Raw genomic sequence first — 19493 nt, forward strand, 5'->3', positions numbered from 1 at the left:
TTATTTGCTAATTATTTTATCACAATGACTTTTTTGAAATTGGAATACAATTTTGGAATTCGTCAATTTTAATTTAATTCTAATTTCGAAATTTTCCAAACTATTTTTGAATCAATAACGAAAAATATATATTAATAAATATTTTTCTAGGCTTCTTCCCCAACAGTCGTCTCCCCAATTTGCAGACTTCACACAAAACGACGCCGTATCAAATTGGAACATACCGAACACGGCGGTAGCAGAATCTCGTCAATGGATTCCGATTGCAGCACCATTCCTTCTCTCCTCTCCTCCTTCGTCGACACTTTCGTCGATTTCTCCGTCAGCGGCGGTCTTTTCTTACCGCCCGAACCGGATTCGATTAAGAACCCGACCGGTTCACTGCAGACATTTTTCCCTCAGCCGAGCCGCCTAATCGCCATCGGTGACCTCCACGGCGACCTTCCCAAGGCTAAGCAGGCCCTGAGGCTCGCCGGTCTGGTCGGCCCCGACGACCGCTGGTCCGGCGGCTCCGCCACCGTCGTCCAGGTTGGTGATATATTTGACCGCGGCGGCGACGAGATAAAGCTGCTGTATTTCTTCGAGAAGCTGAAGCGGGAGGCTGCCGGAGCCGGCGGTCTCGTCATCACCATGAACGGCAACCACGAAATCATGAACGTGGAAGGGGATTTCAGATTCGCCGCTCGCGAGGGTTTCGAAGAATTCGAAAATTGGGCAAATTTTCAGCGCGTGGGAAACTCCATGAAGAAGCTGTGCGACGGCATTGATCAGAACTCCGTTAGCGATTTCCTCGAAGGAGTCCCCAATCAATTACCGAGAATCAAACCCGAGCTTCTCAACGGCGCTAGGGCACGCATCGCCGCCCTTCGCCCCAACGGATTGATATCGAGTCGATTCTTATCGAAGAATCAAACAGTTGTTGTAGTGGGCGACTCCGTTTTCGCACACGGTGGATTATTGCAAAACCACGTGAGTTACGGATTGGACCTTATCAACGAAGAAGTCCGCGATTGGATACTCGGATTGAAGAAGAACGTATCGAACAATTTGGTTAGAGGGAGGGACTCCATTGTTTGGCTGAGGAGCTTCTCGAACGAACTCGCACAAGACTGCGATTGTTCGATGCTCGAGCATGTGCTAGCGACTATTCCCGGTGTGAAAAGAATGATCATGGGGCACACGATTCAGAGGAATGGTATTAATACTGTTTGTGGGAATCGAGCTGTGAGAATCGATGTGGGAATGTCGAGATTGTGCGGGGGTCGATTTCCGGAGGTTTTGGAGATTGGTGAAAATTCGGAGCTCAAAGTTTTGACTTCGAATCCTTTGTATTATAAAGGTTATGAAGACTCTGTGGAAGCTGATAAGAAAGAAGGGCTTGGTTTGTTGATCCCCGAACAAAGTGCAAGGCAAATTGAGGTGAATGCTTGAGTATTTATTCGTGTAGTTTGGAGAAATACGAAAGGTTCGTTTTTTTCGTAATTGAAATGAATATTTGAAGTGTATAAGAATTCTTGGTCTTGTGCTTGCGAAAACGGTATGAGGGATATTTTTATGTCACTCGGTAATATGAACTTGAAGCATTATTCTCAATTGTTGAACTGATCTGCCATTTCTTATTATTGTTTTGTGCTCTCAAATACTTCAATCTTTCGATCGTATTTTGATTTCGATCGTGTGTACGCGCGCTTCATTCATCATGCAATTTGTCATTCTTTGGCCATAAGGGAAATGCTTCTTGTCTAATATATATTTTGGTAGTTGTTCTGCTGCGTAGAGTGAATTTGTTGCACTCTATGTAACACGGCGCCGTAAACGGCGATACGGAGAAACGGGAAAAGAAAAGACGTGTCCCAAAAATGAGGATTCGGAAACTTGGGGGGAAACATGTAGATATTAAAAGTATAGAAGTATATTTATAAATATGCTATATAGACATGCATTAGTTTTTATTTATATGTAAATTCTTTTTATATATTTCAATACAAATATATTCAAAATAAAATTATTATCGATTATTAATTTGCAATTGATCATTAAATCATGTATATAATTAGAGAAACAATAACAATATTTGAAAATTTGCTATTAAAAAACGTTTTCAACTTTTCAAAAGTTACAAAATGAACTATAAGATGTATGGCAGGTGTCAGACACGAACGTGTCTGATGTTTATTGAAATAGGTAGTCTTAAAACTAAGAAGCACCCTCAAAAGGTTACACAAGATTAGATTATGTAACTTCAAAATAATTTGATGATTGAACATTAATAAAAATCTTAAAAACATTATTAATTCTTTTAACTGGACCCACTCTGCATATATCTACAAAATGGAAGGGCTCAAAATATAAATAAGCAAGAGTACAGTACCAAAATGAAAACAGAAAAGTACACTACTATACATACAAAACAGAATCAATACATTCTGCTCATTCACAAATTCACAAACTGACGTTCAATCTGTTCGTCGATCGATCGATCAATCAGCCAATCAAATCGCAGCGGTGAAAAAAAATGAGCGGAGCGGCGAAGAAAGTAGCCGACGTTGCATTCAAAAGCGGGAGGAATATCGATTGGGAAGGAATGGCGAAGCTGCTTGTCACCGACGACGCTCGTCGGGAGTTCGCCACCCTCCGCCGCGCCTTCGACGACGTCAACACCCAGCTCCAAACCAAATTCAGCCAGGTTAATTTTTTTCCTTTTTCTTCCCCCAGTTTTTAATTGTGTTATACAATTCATATATTATCTTCTGTGTCATGAGCTATCGGTTTTTGATTTAATATGTGATGTGGATTAGATTTTTTTGAATAAATGTGGAATTTGTTTCTGGCTATTGTGTGATGGTTTTGGGTGGTTTTCTGATTCTAATTGTTTACTTTATCCTTGTTCCCCTTTTTTGGTAATTATGTTTGAAGAAGTCAACAATGAAGACAATGTGTATTGGTAGAGTGGTTGATTGTGGTTCTTATTAATATTGGTTAGCTTATTTTGATCAATTTCTACAATTCCTTTTGTTTTCTTAATCTAAGTATTTCCCGGCATCGAATGTTAAGGATGAATGGGCTGGGTTTCGTAGCTTGGAGTAGGATGAATGTTTGGATTGCAAGTCACAGTTTCCTTGTACCGTGCATCTTTACATCAAATTGGAAATAATTTTCTGATTCCGAGATGAGTCATTTCAATCATATCAAATGCAACTTTGCTTCATACAGGTCAAGACTTTTGAACTGTTGCTCTTTGTTCGCCTTTTAGATCGTTATGTGTTTATCTCACAATACCATAACTCGTAAATATTTTGATACTTTGAAATACAGGACAAGAACTTCATGTAAACGGTGGTTTATAATTATATCTATGCCTTAATAAATAAATAAATGAAAATAAATTGTTTTTATTGGTGGGAAAAATTAAGCTGTAATGTTCTTCTCCTTATGGCGTACGTGGTGTTTGTATGATATAGCTATGCTATTTTGTAGGCTTTGCAATTTTTTTGCAACTATTTATGTTATAGAAATAGCATGCTTTTGCGGCTCTGATTTATAACTTTTTTTTTATTGCGAGTCAGGCTCCAATTACGCGTGGCGTTGCTGAGTGTCTGCTTATCTATGTGTTAATTCAGTTTAGTGTTTTTAATTTAGGAAAAAAATTGAGTGACATTGCTGAATGTTAGTGGTCACACATGTTATTTTAATCATTTCATTGACTTAGAAAATTTGTGTGTGGCACGGCTGAGTATCAGTGGTCATCCACTTGGCTTTAACCATTTGATCGTGTTCTTCAATTTTGCAAATTTTCGTCTGTTATTCCTATAACTTTTAGATGTTATTTTTTTAGATGAAACCCTTTTTTTTTTTTTTTTTTTCCGTTTCTGTAAACATGCAGGAACCAGAACCCATAGACTGGGAGTATTACAAGAAAGGAATTGGGTCTCGTTTGGTTGATATGTACAAGCAAGCTTACGATGGTATGCATTGTTTGTTCAATTAACTGATTTTCATCCCTTGTTTTGAAATTCGATTAACTGATTTTTTAAATTTTTTTCCTACGCAGAGGTTAAAATTCCGAAATATGTTGACAATGTCACTCCTCAGTACAAACCTAAGTTTGATTCTCTGGTGAGAAAATATTGAAATTTACTTATATTTTACTGCTACTTTTCTTGAAAAGAACATGGATAATTTAATACCGACGTTCTCGATGTACAGCTGGTAGAGCTGAAAGAAGCTGAGCAGCAGTCTCTGAAGGAGTCCGAAAGATTAGAAAAAGAAATTGTGGATGTCCAAGAGTTGAAGGTGAGTTGAATATCTCTCTCTCTCTCACACACACGAACATGCTCGTGTGTGGATTTCTCATACTTGTTTCGTTTTTGGTGAAACAGAAGAAGCTAAGTACAATGACAGCTGATGAATACTTTGCAAAGCATCCCGAACTCAAGAAGAAGTTTGATGACGAGATTCGAAATGATTACTGGGGATATTAACTGGTTTTGATCTAATGTAACACTTTTTCGGAACCATTTTGAGGTGAACATTTTTAGTTCAACTGCAATTTGGAAATAAAGAGACGAACGGACTTCTTGTCGTTTAGCTTTCCGGGTATTTTAAAGACTGAAAATTAATAATTGTATTTTTGATACTTATAACAATTTTGCTAAGATACGAGTTAACTGCAACTAGGGATGAAAATTGGAATGGAGTTTCCGACTTCCGCTGACTCCAATTGTTTCCGATTTTGCAAGATAAATGTTTCCAAATGTAGTTTTTGGAACAAATTATAATATGGAGGTCTTATATTGAAATGCAATATATTTAGGCCTTGTTTGGTTAGAGAGATTTGCTACTATTAATTAAATAATTGGATTTTGTTTGATGTTTGATATTTCCAATAACTTAGCCGGATTGACCATTAAATGTTATGTTATCATGGCTTATCTTATACAAGCTAAAATATATTGTGAAATAATTAGAAAGATGAAAAAGAAAGTTAATATATTTTATTTTATAAAAAAAATCACATTCTATAAAATATTATTTTAATATAAGTTTGAAAAAGAACTACAATTCAATAATTACGGAATAGAAATTATTATTATTAATTTTTATTTTCTTTTTAAAAAATTATTTCTTGTATGGATAATAGCCTAATAGGGTCTCACGAATTTGATGAAGTGCCCCGTCAAACTCGGATCTAAACTGGAGCGGTTCTGGATTTGGACCGAGTTATAATTCTGACCCATTTGCATCCCGGGTTAAAATCTGCCAACCAAGAAGTAAATCTTATTCGAATCGGGTTAATAAATCTAACCCGTTTACATCCCTCGTAGTTCGCACAGCCAAAGGGCTGAATACCCGACCCAAACAAGGCGGCGCGTGTAATTTTACATTTTCTCCGGAATTTTCTGTTTTCTTTTGACGCTATATATAGAACCTGCTTCTCCGTTGCAATCCCGTTGAATGTCGGTTTGCCGGCGAATAGTTTCCGGTGCTGCTCGTACTTCGTATTCTCGTTCTCCCTTTCCTTCTAGAAGCTTCGTTTTCGTTCGCCGATTCTCCTTCACTCTCGCTCACTACTCACTGTTCCCTTTGACCATGCCCCGGAACCAGGTATTCCATTAATTGTAACGTGTTTTTTTGCAGTGTCGGATATGCGTGTTTATGTTGAGTTGATGGATGATCGGAACTACAGGTTTCGTAATTCGTAGTGTTTATGATGTCTGGATGTTTACTTTTGTGATTGTATTGGACATTTGGATTAACGGAGCTGATGAATATATGGCGCTTCTGTATTGTAAATTGCATGTGATGTGTCTTATTACAACTTTTCTCATTTTTTTTTATTTTTTTTTGGTTTGTTGAGGTTTTTGAGTTTTGATCAGTGATCAAGCTGTTGATTTGGTCTGAAATTGGTACTCATGAATGCATTGAGTTGGAATTTTTGTAAGATATTGTTAATTTGGTAATTGGCATGTTGTATTTTCTGATTTATGGGGACCGAATGTGTACAATGTGAATTTGTTCCATGCCTTTGTACTATTGCAAGCCATCTTGTTTCGAATATGGTATTCCTCGAGATTGTTTTCAAGTCAATGCTGGTTGCGTATTGCTTCTAAATCTACGTTGGTATATAATTGACTTTTTTATGGTGAAATTCAGAAAAGGGGAAGTTCTAAAGAAAATAGATGGGTAGAGAAGAAGAAACCTGATGGACCATCTACCTCATCATCTGCATCGCAGAGTTTCACTAATGCAACCGCTGAAGCTGTTTCTGAAAGATTTGGCACATTGAGTATTGCAGAAAGCAAAGAGCTTCCTGTTGCTTCGGTGCCATCAGTACAATTTGGGAGCATTGGGCAAAAACATCATGCACCTGTTCGCGAACAGAGAGCTGTGTGGAAGCCCAAATCATATGGAACAGTAAGTGGAGCTACAACAGTAGAAGTTGATAAAGCTCCACTTGATCATAAAACGGTACTGGGCAATGGAACTCAAACAGAATCTGCTGGGAAATCTAATGCTGTTTTGAGTAATTTGTTCAGTGGTAGATTATTGGAGAACTTTACCGTGGACAACTCGACATGCTCAGTTGCACAAGTTAGAGCAACATTTTATCCAAAATTTGAAAATGAGAAGTCGGATCAAGAGGTAAGCTATCCCCATCCATGGTTTTTTTGTGGGACAAAGCAATTCAGAATATAATAATGTTAACCTTAGATTACTTTTATCTCATTAAACACACTTAAATATTCAGAATTTTATGATTTTAGTGCTTATGTTGGCATAATTATGTAGGCGTCGTTAACAGTTACCTTGAGCCAACTGTAATTGTCAGCGGTGGCAGTCAATGTTATGTCTGGTACAAAAAAAAAATGATTTCTAAGATGTACTTCGTCAACCTTTTGATATGCCATTCAAGCAGGTTAGGACAAGGATGGCAGAGATGGTTTCGAAAGGCTTAGCTACATTGGAGGTAGGCCATCGACCTTTTCATGCAATCTTTTTGTTGCCCTTCTCTGTAAAAGAGTTCTTGGTTGATCTAATGGTGACTCCTGTCTTCTCATTCCATCCATTTACTCTCACTCAGATTGTTGATTATTTCCTCTATCCTACTCAAGTTCGTAGCCGTGCCCTTTTCATATAATGTTTTTGTGTAACATCAATAAATCAATAGGTTTCCTTGAAGCATTCGGGATCACTTTTCATGTATGCTGGACACGAGGGAGGAGCATATGCCAAGAATAGCTATGGGAATATGTAAGTCAATTACACACCAGAAATAAGAAATACTAGGTGTTTTGAGCTCCAATGGATCTTTATCCTCTTAATTGCAATTACCTCATTATGTTTTCTGTTTTAGTAAAGCTTTCTGAATTCCATGAATATACCACAGTTATACTGCTGTTGGCGTCTTTGTACTTGGGCGCATGTTTCGTGAAGCATGGGGTTCACAGTCCAGCAAGAAGCAAGCCGAGTTCAATAAGTTCCTTGAGGTAAATCTAGATTGGGTAGTTATGGTTAAATCAAGTTAAGTTGATGAAGGTTTGCATTTCTTCTGTTTGATTAATAGTGGTATTAATAGTGGTGATATTGAGATATTTTACTTGGTTGGAGGTTAGGAAGTGAGTTTAAGAGAATATGACTTGTTATCAATTGCATTTTAGCAATAGTATAGTTGTATAGATCTTTTTATCTTTCCCATCCTGAAATCATATGAAGATACCTCTTATGCATTGTTATCATACTTGCGTCGCTATTTGAATTGCATAGTTCTTAATTTGCTTTATATTACATGAGTATGAACAATGATTTCTATGCGCATGTGGATGCCTACATATCCTTATTCTATCTTCAGGGGGTTTTCATTGTGATTTAACGTTACTCTTTCGTTCTCTTCAGAGCAATCGTATGTGCATATCAATGGAACTGGTTACTGCTGTATTAGGAGACCATGGGCAACGTCCTCGCGAGGATTATGGTGAGTGGATAAGAAAATATCATTTCCGAGTCCTTGATATTGACTATATGCAATCCATGATATAAGCTTTTGAAATCGATATACTAATACTGATTAAGCATTAGTGCTAAAACATGTGTGGTATATTCTTTGGCATGCTTAATCAAACAGTGATCCAATTTCCTTGTGGCTGAATAACAGTCTTTCATTCCTTTTTGTGCTCTTTTGCTTAGCATTTCTTCTATATATCTTCACTTTTCTGAAAATAGTCATAATAGCTTTTCATCTTAAATATTTTTCACAGAAAATTAGTTTGTGCCGCAAGATTGCTGATACTTCTCGTTTTCCATGTTTGGCAGTGGTCGTGACTGCAGTCACCGAGTTGGGTTGTGGAAAACCAAAATTCTATTCAACTCCTGATATAATAGCTTTCTGTAGGAAATGGCGGCTACCAACCAACCATGTCTGGTTATTCTCAACAAGGTGATTTTTGGTTTATTATTATTTTAGAAGAGAATCTTGTTGCTTGATGTGCAGAAAGGTTATCCTCTGTTTTTCACAAATTGAACCACCATGACTAGAGTAGACATAGAATGATTTGATAATTGCCCTTATTAACCTGCTATTTTCATAAATATTTGGTCCCATGCTCGGTAGTTTTTGGGTTCTGATTAAACGTCCAATCGGGAAGCATGTTATGCATTTCGATCTTGATAGTTGAGGCTTTTCCTACCCAAGTTTGTAAAGAAGAGTGATACTCTAGACATATCCTGAAAAATTCCATAGTGCTAACGAATAAAATAAACTAAACTATTTTCTTATTTAACAGAAAAATATTTTCCTTTTAGATGGTAACATATCATTCCATATGCTTGGAGGTCCTACCATCCAGTCTTTTTCTTGGATCCATAGATAAAAAATGCAGTGAATTATTTTGCCCAATTAGTTAGGCGCTATTCGAAGTGTTCTCTTCGTTCTTGTTCTACTTGTGCGCTTGTAAGTTCTTTGAATACTTGTATGCATGTAAAACCTCAGGTTCAGCAGGGTTAATGCATTAAAAGGGTCTCCATTTCAGGAAGTCTGTGATATCATTTTTTGCTGCTTACGACGCACTCTGTGAGGAAGGAACAGCCACAACTGTATGTAAGGCACTCGATGAAGTTGCAGACGTATCTATTCCTGGTAAGATTTATATGTGGTTAAAAATGGAACCTTTCCCAAATATATGTGGACAGTTTGTTGCATCTGTGAAAGATCATATGGAGACATACGTTTTGGCAGATGAACTATAAATACTTTATTGCTTCAAGTGAATTTCATGGGGTTTGATATGCTTAAGTATTCACTTGCTGTTTGATGTACCATGTTGACTTCACCCACTGCTAAACTAGGTCACTATTGATTAGCTTATGAATTCCAGTAGGGCATCTTTTATTCATCAATAATCATCTTTCTTTTTTTGTTGTTACTGCTCAACTTCTTTTGCCCCTCTTTCATTAAGTGTGGCCCTTACTCCCTGATGTTTAGTTGTTCTATGGGTTCTTCCGTTTCATAACTTTCTTTTATACCATTCAATTGAAGGCCCCCATCCTGCCTGCATTCCATTGTGATTCCCTTGGTCCTCGCCCCCGTCATTTATTATGTAGTTTGAATTCTCACTTTGTATCTCCTTGTTTGCATGCACTATTTTTTTTGCTTTCTAAACTGCTTTATGTTTCATATGTACACTTATTGAAAGTAGTTTCATGCAAAGGCTGACTATTATTTTTTCCCCTTACCTGTAGGATCAAAAGATCACATCAAGGTGCAGGGTGAAATCTTGGAAGGTCTAGTTGCTCGTATAGTAACCCGTGAGAGCTCAGAACATATGGAGCAGGTCTTGAGAGACTATCCCCTACCACCGTCGGAGGGAGGTAAGAATGTTTTGCTCAATTTAGTTTTATTTTCTACTGCCAGTTTCTGCTATACCTCTTGATGTCGTGAAAGTGGGTTCACTGTTGAAGCATATCCAAAGGGCCGAATTAGCAAAAATTAATGCAGATTTTTCAGTTATTGTCCTAGTGACTTCTTTGCTCATCGTACTGCGTTTGGTGCGAGTTAATTTTGTTATTCCTAAGTACCAAGTCATATGAAAGATAATGCAAGTCAAAGTAAAAAGATTTACTTTTTGACCGAAGATTTACATTTACCCCCCTTAAACCATGAACTCTAAACCCTACATCTTTTTACAATATATTTGAGTGTTAAAGTATAATTTTTTTTGAACATTTTAGCGATTTTGAGCAAAAAGCGTGTGCTATATAAGTATAAAAAAAATATAGCGTGTGCTATATAAGTATAAAGCGTGAGCAAAAACCCTACATCTTTTTATACGATTTTTTGTGATTTTTTGGTTGACTATTAAAAAATTATTTAAATAATTTTCGATGAACAATTCTTGACTACATATGGATAAACATCTTTTATACTATATACTTGAGTGTTAAAAAGTATAAAAAAAATATTTGACTATTTCAGCGATTTTTAGCAAAAAGAGTGTGCTATAATATAGTATACGACTTTTTGTGATTTTGCTTGACTATAAAAAATTTAGTGAAACAACTTTCAGATGAATTATTTCTTGACTACTTGTAAATAAACATCTTCTACATAATATTTTTAGTGTTAAAAATATTAAAAAAAAGAATTGAACATTTCAATGATTTTAGCAAAAAGCGTGTCGATTTTGATTATCTATTAAAAAAATAGTGAAACAATATTTAGATGAACAATTTCTTGACGACTTGCGGATAAACATCTTCTATACTATTTGAGTGTTAAAAAATATTTAAATATTTGAACGATTTCTAGCAAAAAGTGTTTTTTTTTTTTTTTTTTTTTTTTTCCGGTGAATTTTGCTTCACTATTCAAGAAAGTGTTTTTTTTAAGATAAAGTATTTTTTGACCACTTATAAGTAAATATCTTCTATATTATGTACATATTTGTGTGTTCAAATATATTAAAAAAAATATTTGAACATTTCAATTTTTTTAGCGAAAAGCGCTTGCCATAGATATATAGTATACAATGTATTTCTGATTTTCATGACGATGGGTCTGGTTATGACGCAACTGTTTTAGGATTTCTTAGTTTAATGGGAAATAATGGTCTTTTATGCAAGTCTCTGACAGATAGCCATTTCCTTTTGTGTCTTCCATATTTTGGGTCCTGTGAATGAAAAGTATTCTTGGTGCTTCCAATTGCCTTGTAATAGTGATATATATTTTTTTCACCAATCTACTTTTCAGTCCTGATTGTGACTCACCGTGGATTATGTCTTGATCTGTGTACTTGTTGTATTCACAAATTTTATATCAGCTGACCTGGGATCCAGCCTGCGGGAAATCTGCGCTGAAAATAGAAGTGATGAGAAGCAGGTGGCTCCGATATTTCTTACTGTTAAGATACTATAATTGGAATTGTTCATATTATTTATTTTGTTTGATTGTGAGTTACAGCAAATTAAGGCACTTCTTGAGAGTGTCGGTACCTCTTTCTGCCCAAATTCTTTGGATTGGTTTGGAAATGATGTCGCTGATGGCCATTCAAGAAATGCAGATAGATCTGTTGTGTCCAAATTTCTGCAAGCGCGCCCTGCAGATTATTCCACTATCAAATTACAGGTAGGCTGTTCTCCTGTTTACTATATTGTCGACTATGAGTGATGGGGAAGTTGAAAAAATTGAAAAGGTGCATGGTATTTGCTTGGGCAAAGGTTTGTATTCTGTATTTTATACTGAATGATCCGGGTAATAGGAAAATGCAGCAATGTTTATCAGGTAGCTGATGCTTTTCCTTGAAAGCTATTCCTTGATGGCTTTCGACCAATACTATTGTATTCTCCTTGGTAGACAAGAGGATTAATATTCTTTCTCTTCTCTCTTGTGTGTTGGTGTGCTCTAATATCTTGATATGTATTTCTCCTCTAATTGAATGATATTATCGAACCTTTTGCTTCAGGAAATGGTTCGTCTAATGACGGAAAAGCGCTTCCCCGCTGCTTTTAAGTGTTATCATAATTTTCATAAAATCAACTCTGTGGCAAGTGATGATCTTCATTTTAAGATGGTCATTCATGTCCATAGTGATTCAGCTTTTAGACGGTACCAGAAAGAGATGAGGTCTGCTTCTCATTATTATATGCCTCGATCCATTCATATAAAACAAATTTGGCATTATGCATAAGATTTACCGATCCTTTGGATTTTCATTTGGAAATATGGTATGTTGCAGGCACAATCCAGGACTATGGCCACTTTATCGAGGTATACGATTTATTTTGTATTGCAATCAGTGTATCTCTGCATTGATGTGCTTATTGTACTTGATAGTATGTATATGGTGCAACTTATGAACGACATATGGGGCTTCTGTGAGTTTCCTATATAACTTTTGTCTAACAAAACTGCCAAGTCAGGGCCTTGGCTTGATGCAGTGGTTTATAAGGTATGGGATATTTCTGAAGAACCAGGTGGGGTGGGGGGGTTGGTTGTTGTTATAGTGGAACAGTAATTATATCGTTTAAAAACTGCGTCATTTTTTGTTGACTGCTAATGTGAATAATGTCAAATTCTGTCTATATCCGCGTGTATAACCATTTCCACAACTACTTGGAACTCAAATGTTTTTTCTTTTTGTTTCTTATAGGACTCAAATGCTTTTTATGTCGTTTGATTGAAAAAAAAAGAAAGAAAAATTCATTCTTGTTATAAATGGGAAAGTAGGGAAGGGGCAGGATTCGAACCCTAGATCTTGACCGTAGTTATCAAGGCTAGGTATCAACGCCTGTAATGAGGGTTGGTTTTATACTGTTAGATAGTTATTTAAGAATGCTCCAAATGCTTTGCTTTAGAGCATTTTACTTGGTGGTTGATGATATTATTTCTAGATAGTCTGCTTGTTTTTAGTTGACATATGAGGACGATATGTCAATAGTGTAAAATTTCGGGTATATCTGCTTGGGGTGACCCTTTGCACAATTGTTTGGGACTTCTTTTGACGATGTCAGGAAGTTAGTTATTTATGCTCCAATTCCTGTGGATATAATTTTTCTTGCTTTCTCAGGGTTCTTTGTGGACCTAAACTTATTCAAGGATAAGAAGGGGATATCAGTGAAATCCTCCCAGGAAATTAATTCTGGGAGTGGCACAAATGGTGCATCTGCAAAAGATGGTTTAGCTGATGAAGATGCAAACCTGATGATCAAGTTGAAATTCCTCACATATAAGGTGCGAGATACAGTCTTGTAAAATCTGTTGTTGAATCTTATAACCACTGGTAATTGTGGTTAATGCTGCAGACATATGAATATTGAATAGAAACATGATTGCTTTTCTTCATTTAGAAAGTGATGGATGGTTTATTTTTTTGTTTCCTAAATTTTTGAATATTCAGATAAGGACCTTTTTGATCCGGAATGGCTTGTCGGTTCTTTTTAAACAAGGTGAAGCTGCATACAAGGCCTACTACCTGAGGTTGGTTTTCTTAAAATCCTATACATGAATAGTTGTGTATTTTAAAATGATATTTTCCCTTCTTAAAGTATTTTATATGCTTTTGCAATTTGACAATAATCCTATTAAAGAATATAGTTGTGTATTTTAAAATGATATTTAAGTTGAAAGACCTGAAAGATTTTGTCATTCCACATTGGACTAGCTTTCTTGCACATTGTTTTGAAGAATAATTCTGGTTCTCGTTCTTGGAGCAGTTTTGCAAGACTTCACCTGATCTATTAGAGAAATAAATTGTTTTGTTACTTCAATTTGTTAACTGAATATTTATTCCCATAGCTAAACTCAAGTTGAAAACCTAGTTAAGGACTACCTTTTGTGCTAGATAACAGACAAGCATTTGCATTTTCTTCGATAATTGTAACTTTAATTGATATCTAGAAACTTCAGCATCTATTTTATGCTATGGAAGTTTCTTTCGGGATTTGAATTAGGTTTAATGCATGAAGTAAACTTTATGCTTTGTTCTTCTCTTGACTTTTATCTTATAAATCATAATTTGTTGAAAATGATTAGATTATCAAGGAACAAGGGCTATTATGGTCTTCTAAACAAAATAGTGGCATGGTCGAGTCCTAGTACTTAAAATAGGTTTTTGTGTGTGCGCTCTTCTGCCTTATCCAATGACTAATTTGTGGTCGTTCTAGGCAAATGCAGAAATGGAATACTTCAGCTGCAAAGCAAAGAGAACTGAGCAGGATGCTGGATGAATGGTATTTCTGGAATTCTTTTTGCATTACTTTGAATTTGTAATCCAGTAATTGATTATCTTTTTTGCCTCTGTTAAGGGCTGTACATATTCGTAGAAAATATGGACACAAACAACTGTCTTCATCCACGTACTTAAGCGAAGCTGAACCATTCCTGGAGCAGTACGCGAAGCGCAGTCCGAAAAATCAGGCTTTGATAGGATCTGCTGGAAGTTTCGTGAGAGCTGAAGATTTTATGGCCATCATCGAGGGACGCAGAGACGAAGAGGGTGACCTTGAGCCAGAGAGAGATATAATACCTTCTAGTCCGACTCCGATGGTGAAGGAAGTCATTAGGAAGGACGAGGGACTCATCGTCTTCTTTCCAGGTAAGAGTTATGTTGGTTTACTGCGCTCTTCTTGTATATTGCTGTAGTTTCAGTTTTATTTGATCTGCTGAGTGTTTTGATAATCAGCATGATATTCATTAAATGCTTTGAGAAAATTAGCTAGCTCTATTAGAGTGGCTGTTAATGAGAAATTCCATTTGGAATAGTTAACTGACCTGTATCTTTTGCCATATTTGCTATATTTGCCATATTTTGTTTTCCAACTGCTGTATTAACTGACCTGCTTCACTAATCGCCGCTTTAGGAATACCTGGTTGTGCTAAGTCAGCACTTTGTAAAGAGATATTGAGTGCCCCTGGAGGACTTGGTGATGATCGTTCAGTCCATAGTCTGATGGGTGATCTTGTCAAAGGTAGTGAGCTGAATTTTCCTTCTTTCTTTCCTGTAATTGTCTGATTTGGTGTTAATGATGATCTGTTTTTGTGCGTCTTTTGTGCACAAATTTTAATCAGCAGCAACACCACTACACTATATCAACAAGGAAGTTCCGATATGAGCATTCTAAGAATGATATTTTCACTTTTTTATGCTGTTTTCTTGTTGTGGTGGTGGTTGAGTCATACTGCTTATCTGATACATGTGTATACACATCTCCTGTATCTGTCAGTTAAGTTTTCAAGATGGTGAACTTTCTTCCAAATTGTTGAACTGTAATATTCAATTATCTTACGTTGAAGCATTTGAAAACAAGTAACCGTTTGAAATCAGGCAAAGTCTATGTTTTCCTACGTTGAAACATTTTCAGTGCTTGCTAGCATATTGTATCCTGCAAATTATTTGGCCTTAGATGTTCTTTTCGCTTAAGTCATTCTCCTGAGGACCCTACTAAATATTTTTTTCCCCTTAGCATTGATTTCTTTTACTGTGAGTTCAGATGATTCTTTGAGGTTGCTTTTCCACTATAAAGTCTTAACAACTGTACCATTGCTGCTTCATTACCTCATTTTTCTCAAGCAATTGTCTTTTTTTATTTTTATATTCAATTTACTTGTTGTGACATGACAGGAAAATATTGGGGAAAGATTGCTGAAGAGCGCCGCAAGAAACCTTATTCTGTTCTGCTGGCAGACAAAAATGCTCCCAATGAAGATGTTTGGAGGCAGGTGATATATTTATTCGTTCATTCTTAAGCTCTCCCTACAGATATGCTTTAATAACATCTGCATAATCCGTCTAATTTATTCTTATGAACGAGTTGGCGGTATGTTGATCACCACAAAATTGTTAATAACAGTAGCATGTCATGTAATATGCCTGAAAGAGAATCTAGGGTTTGATGTCTCAACATGGTGCTGGCTGTGGTCTGTTTACGGCATATGAGATGCAACTTGATGCATGACAAAATAGAGTTGGGCTTTTCCATGCAGTAGTCTTCCCTTTAAATTCCTAATACCTAGTCTCCTCAATCTTACTTTGGGGTGTTTCTTCATATGAATATATAAAAAAAAAAAAGAATGTTTTGGTTTGTGTGTGTGTGTGTGTGTGTGTGTGTGTGGGGTGGGGGGGGGGGGGGGGGGGGGGGGGGGCGTGATCCTCAAATAAGTTTTTGGTGAGTTGTTTGGGTGGCGTAATTTATCTATTATGGAAATCTCTGCAGATTGAGGACATGTGTCGTCGCACCAAGGCATCTGCAATTCCAGTTGTACCTGATTCAGAAGGTTAGTTTACTGAAGTAAATTGTTATGATTTTTTAAGAGAGTACAGCATTTAAGCGGGACATTCTGCCGTGCGATCATGAGTGTTTTCACACTTGCCAAAATGATATATTTGTTAATTTGATGATATTGTTGTATATGGTTTGATTGTTGCTATGTATAAAGAAATTGTACACATTGTTTTTTTCTGATTTTTTCATCATTCATTTTTCATGCTTTTTGTGAAGTATCTTCTTTGTAATATCTCAAGAATCATGTATTGGCTACCTAAACCTAGTTGTGTGCATATCAAACATTTGTTCTAAATATTGCATTTTCTTTTATCGTATTTACTCATCTTTGCTTTTATAGTTTTCCTATTTGGTTTATTGGTGTACTTTCTCCTTCGGAAATATGCAGGGACTGAATCAAATCCATTCTCTCTCGACGCCCTTGCTGTTTTCATATCCCGAGTGCTTAACCGTGCTAATCACCCAGTAATAATCCATTAAGCTACTCACATATTATCTTGCGCTATTCCACTGGCTTTATTCTCATAAGTGGAACTAATTGTGCTGGTTTCTGTTTGTTCCTTCGTATTTTTAAGGGAAATCTTGACAAGTCATCTCCAAGTGCTGGCTACGTGTTGTTAATGTTCTACCATCTATACGATGGCAAGGTACTGTTTCTGTTTGGAGTTTTAGTCATATACTTGTCTCTCTTTTAAATATTTTTCTCATGACGCTCGTTTCCTACAATCTCCAGAATCGCACGGAGTTTGAGGCTGAGCTAATAGACCGTTTTGGTTCGCTTGTGAAGATGCCCTTATTGAAACCCAATAGGTCTGTGATATATTTATAAGATCTCACTGTAACTTAATTATGTCTATGCTTAAGCAATCCTGTTGTTACTTTTGTTTTGAGTTTTATCGAACCTAATGCTCTGGACTATTCATAAGTATTATGTATATATGAAGTACTATTTTCTTTCAAGAATGAAATCAGGATTTAATTTGTGATATTGTTACAATCTATTAAAATGACAGGTGATGATGGAAAATTAATAATTATAGTAGAAAGTAACATTTACGTTTTGCCCTCTTGAAGTCCAAAAGCTCTTTTTCCTTGTTAGCAACATGAGTGGCGTGTTTATATCCTATTATCTTGGTCTTTGCTGAGACTCTCCGCTTTTTCTGTTTCTTTCTGCATGTGAAGAGCTCCTTTGCCTGAATCTGTAAGGTCTACTTTGGAGGAAGGATTAGATCTGTACAAGCTTCATACGAGGTGGCATGGGAGGTGGTCACTGCCCCATTTGTGTACTATTTATCATTTCGGTTTCCGATGAAAGAATATTTAATCATTGGTTATATGCATTATTTTACTTTTCCGTCATAACCTATATCTGCGAACAATTGAGTCCTCCGATGTAAGGGTTGGGTTGCGTCTGTTTCTACTGGATTTAATTTGACTTTGCTTCTTTATCTTTTCTGTAGATTGGAATCCAGCAAAGGCACGTATTGTAAGGAGTGGGCTAAATGGGAGACTCAATTGCGTGAGACTTTGCTTCGAAATGTTGAATATCTCAATTTTATTCAGGTCAGTTTTACGGCTGTTGATAAATAGGTGAATTTCATTGTCTTTTATGTACCATAGTCTTTTACTTTGATGTCGATACTAAGCTTCAACTCTTAGTTAAGGTAATGTAGCAAAAGTAGCCACGTTATGGAAAATATTTAAGTTACCCTTTTATGGCCAAAAACCATATATTCGGGGTCTAGGATTTCAGCCTCAAATTTTAGGCATAATTGTAAGGAACAAGCATCGCTCAGTATTTTTTATTGGAGAATTACTGGAAATATTAGTTCATTAAGTAGCAGTTCCACATATGCCAGTCGAACTTCACGTTCTGATCTCTGCATAATTACATGACGGGATTAGATAAGTAAATTAACACAAAATACTGCCATTGAAATTCACCAACTCACTTACTTGTAATGTCAAATTTACTATCAATTTTGCCAATGGCAAAGTGGAGTTATCTGTCTCTATATCTTTAACATTAATTCCTTTTCATATTCCAAATGAGGAAAAGATTCAATTTTTGTCTGGTAATCCGTGTACGCTGTATTTCCAGGTCCCGTTTGAATCTTCTGTAGAAGATGTTCTCAAACAACTTAAAGCAATTGCTAAAGGAGAATATACAGCACCACCAAGTTCTGAAAAACGGAGCTTCGGTACCATTGTCTATGCCGCTGTCGATCTGCCGGTTTCAGAAATCCTAGATCAGCTTCATAACGTAAGTCAACTTTCTGTCAATGCGTTTCTATCAGCATTGTTATTCTAATTCATAAGCGCTTTCCTTTCAAATTAAATATCTAGCTTTCTAGCTTTACATAGATTCCGGATTTGATTTTCCTTTTTCATTAATCATGGCTGAGACAGTTAGGTGAGAAGGATCCTAGAATCGAAGGTTTCCTCAAGGACAAGAATTTGAAAAGCAGCCTTACAAGAGCCCATTTGACCCTCGCTCACAAGAGAAGTCACGGTGTAACTGCTGTAGCCAATTACGGTCCATATGTCCACCAAAACGTACCAATCGATATGCGAGCAATATTATTCTCGGATAAAACTGCAGCATTTGAAGCTGAACCTGGTGTAGTTGAAGGTGAGAAGTTGACTTCGAAAAACGAATGGCCACATGTCACATTATGGACTGCTCAAGGAGTTCAAGCCAGGGATGCAAATAAGTTGCCTAATTTACTTGCTGAAGGAAAGGCTACTCGTGTCGAGATCAACCCGCCTATCACAATAACTGGAGTTTTAAAGTTCTTTTGAATGTTGCTTTTCTCATAATTTGGGTTTTAAAATTCGAAGTTGAATTGTCGAGGGGTGTAATAATCTGAACAATACTGCAAGTTTGGAGAATAGTTTTGTAGCATAGGTTTTCCACTCCGATAACGAATATGATGATGATGAATACAATGATACGAATAAAGAGTGAAAATAAATTACTGTTTGCTAATTTCAGTTTTGTTTCCTGTTAATGAATGATGGAGCATAATCCGAACCCTGATTCCATTTGAACTTGATTCACTCAATCGTCGGGGAGTTCATCAGACGCTGGATCTAGGGCCGCGGCGATGAACAAATGACCCGACAATATTAAAGAGAAAGAGAGAATTCAAGAGAAAGGGTAACTGTGTTTATTGATACTGAATCGTAACCCTAATAGGGTTTTTCATGTTCGTTTAGATTGA

At 36.4% G+C, this 19493-nt stretch overlaps 3 protein-coding genes across 3 annotated transcripts; all 3 read left to right on the plus strand.

Annotated features, from left to right (window-relative positions):
* The first annotated feature begins 129 nt into the window (after positions 1 to 129).
* Positions 130 to 1619, plus strand: SLP2 (Calcineurin-like metallo-phosphoesterase superfamily protein). Its single transcript, XM_012972375.2, has one exon. It carries the CDS (start codon positions 253 to 255, stop codon positions 1429 to 1431), a length of 1179 nt encoding a protein of 392 aa, XP_012827829.2. The 5' UTR covers positions 130 to 252; the 3' UTR covers positions 1432 to 1619.
* Positions 1620 to 2400: 781 nt separating this feature from the next.
* LOC105949031 (ATP synthase subunit d, mitochondrial) lies at positions 2401 to 4714 on the plus strand. The gene is made up of 5 exons (XM_012972299.2): positions 2401 to 2686; positions 3884 to 3965; positions 4052 to 4116; positions 4207 to 4293; positions 4380 to 4714. The coding sequence occupies exons 1-5, from the start codon at positions 2516 to 2518 to the stop codon at positions 4479 to 4481; spliced, it is 507 nt and encodes a 168-aa protein (XP_012827753.2). The 5' UTR covers positions 2401 to 2515; the 3' UTR covers positions 4482 to 4714.
* Positions 4715 to 5148: 434 nt separating this feature from the next.
* RNL (RNAligase) lies at positions 5149 to 19258 on the plus strand. Its single transcript, XM_088817180.1, has 27 exons — positions 5149 to 5604; positions 6154 to 6642; positions 6917 to 6967; positions 7169 to 7251; positions 7388 to 7487; positions 7894 to 7972; positions 8311 to 8434; positions 9027 to 9133; positions 9736 to 9864; positions 11310 to 11368; positions 11450 to 11614; positions 11952 to 12112; positions 12225 to 12256; positions 13056 to 13219; positions 13386 to 13465; positions 14152 to 14217; positions 14293 to 14582; positions 14848 to 14955; positions 15609 to 15706; positions 16201 to 16261; positions 16658 to 16734; positions 16845 to 16916; positions 17003 to 17079; positions 17452 to 17532; positions 17730 to 17832; positions 18371 to 18532; positions 18679 to 19258. Exons 1-27 carry the CDS (start codon positions 5455 to 5457, stop codon positions 19069 to 19071), a joined length of 3561 nt encoding a protein of 1186 aa, XP_088673306.1. The 5' UTR covers positions 5149 to 5454; the 3' UTR covers positions 19072 to 19258.
* Positions 19259 to 19493: the final 235 nt, after the last annotated feature.

The sequence above is a fragment of the Erythranthe guttata genome, chromosome 4, assembly GCF_056151865.1.
Source record: "Erythranthe guttata isolate IM_541 chromosome 4, IM_541, whole genome shotgun sequence".
Taxonomy (NCBI): domain Eukaryota; kingdom Viridiplantae; phylum Streptophyta; class Magnoliopsida; order Lamiales; family Phrymaceae; genus Erythranthe; species Erythranthe guttata.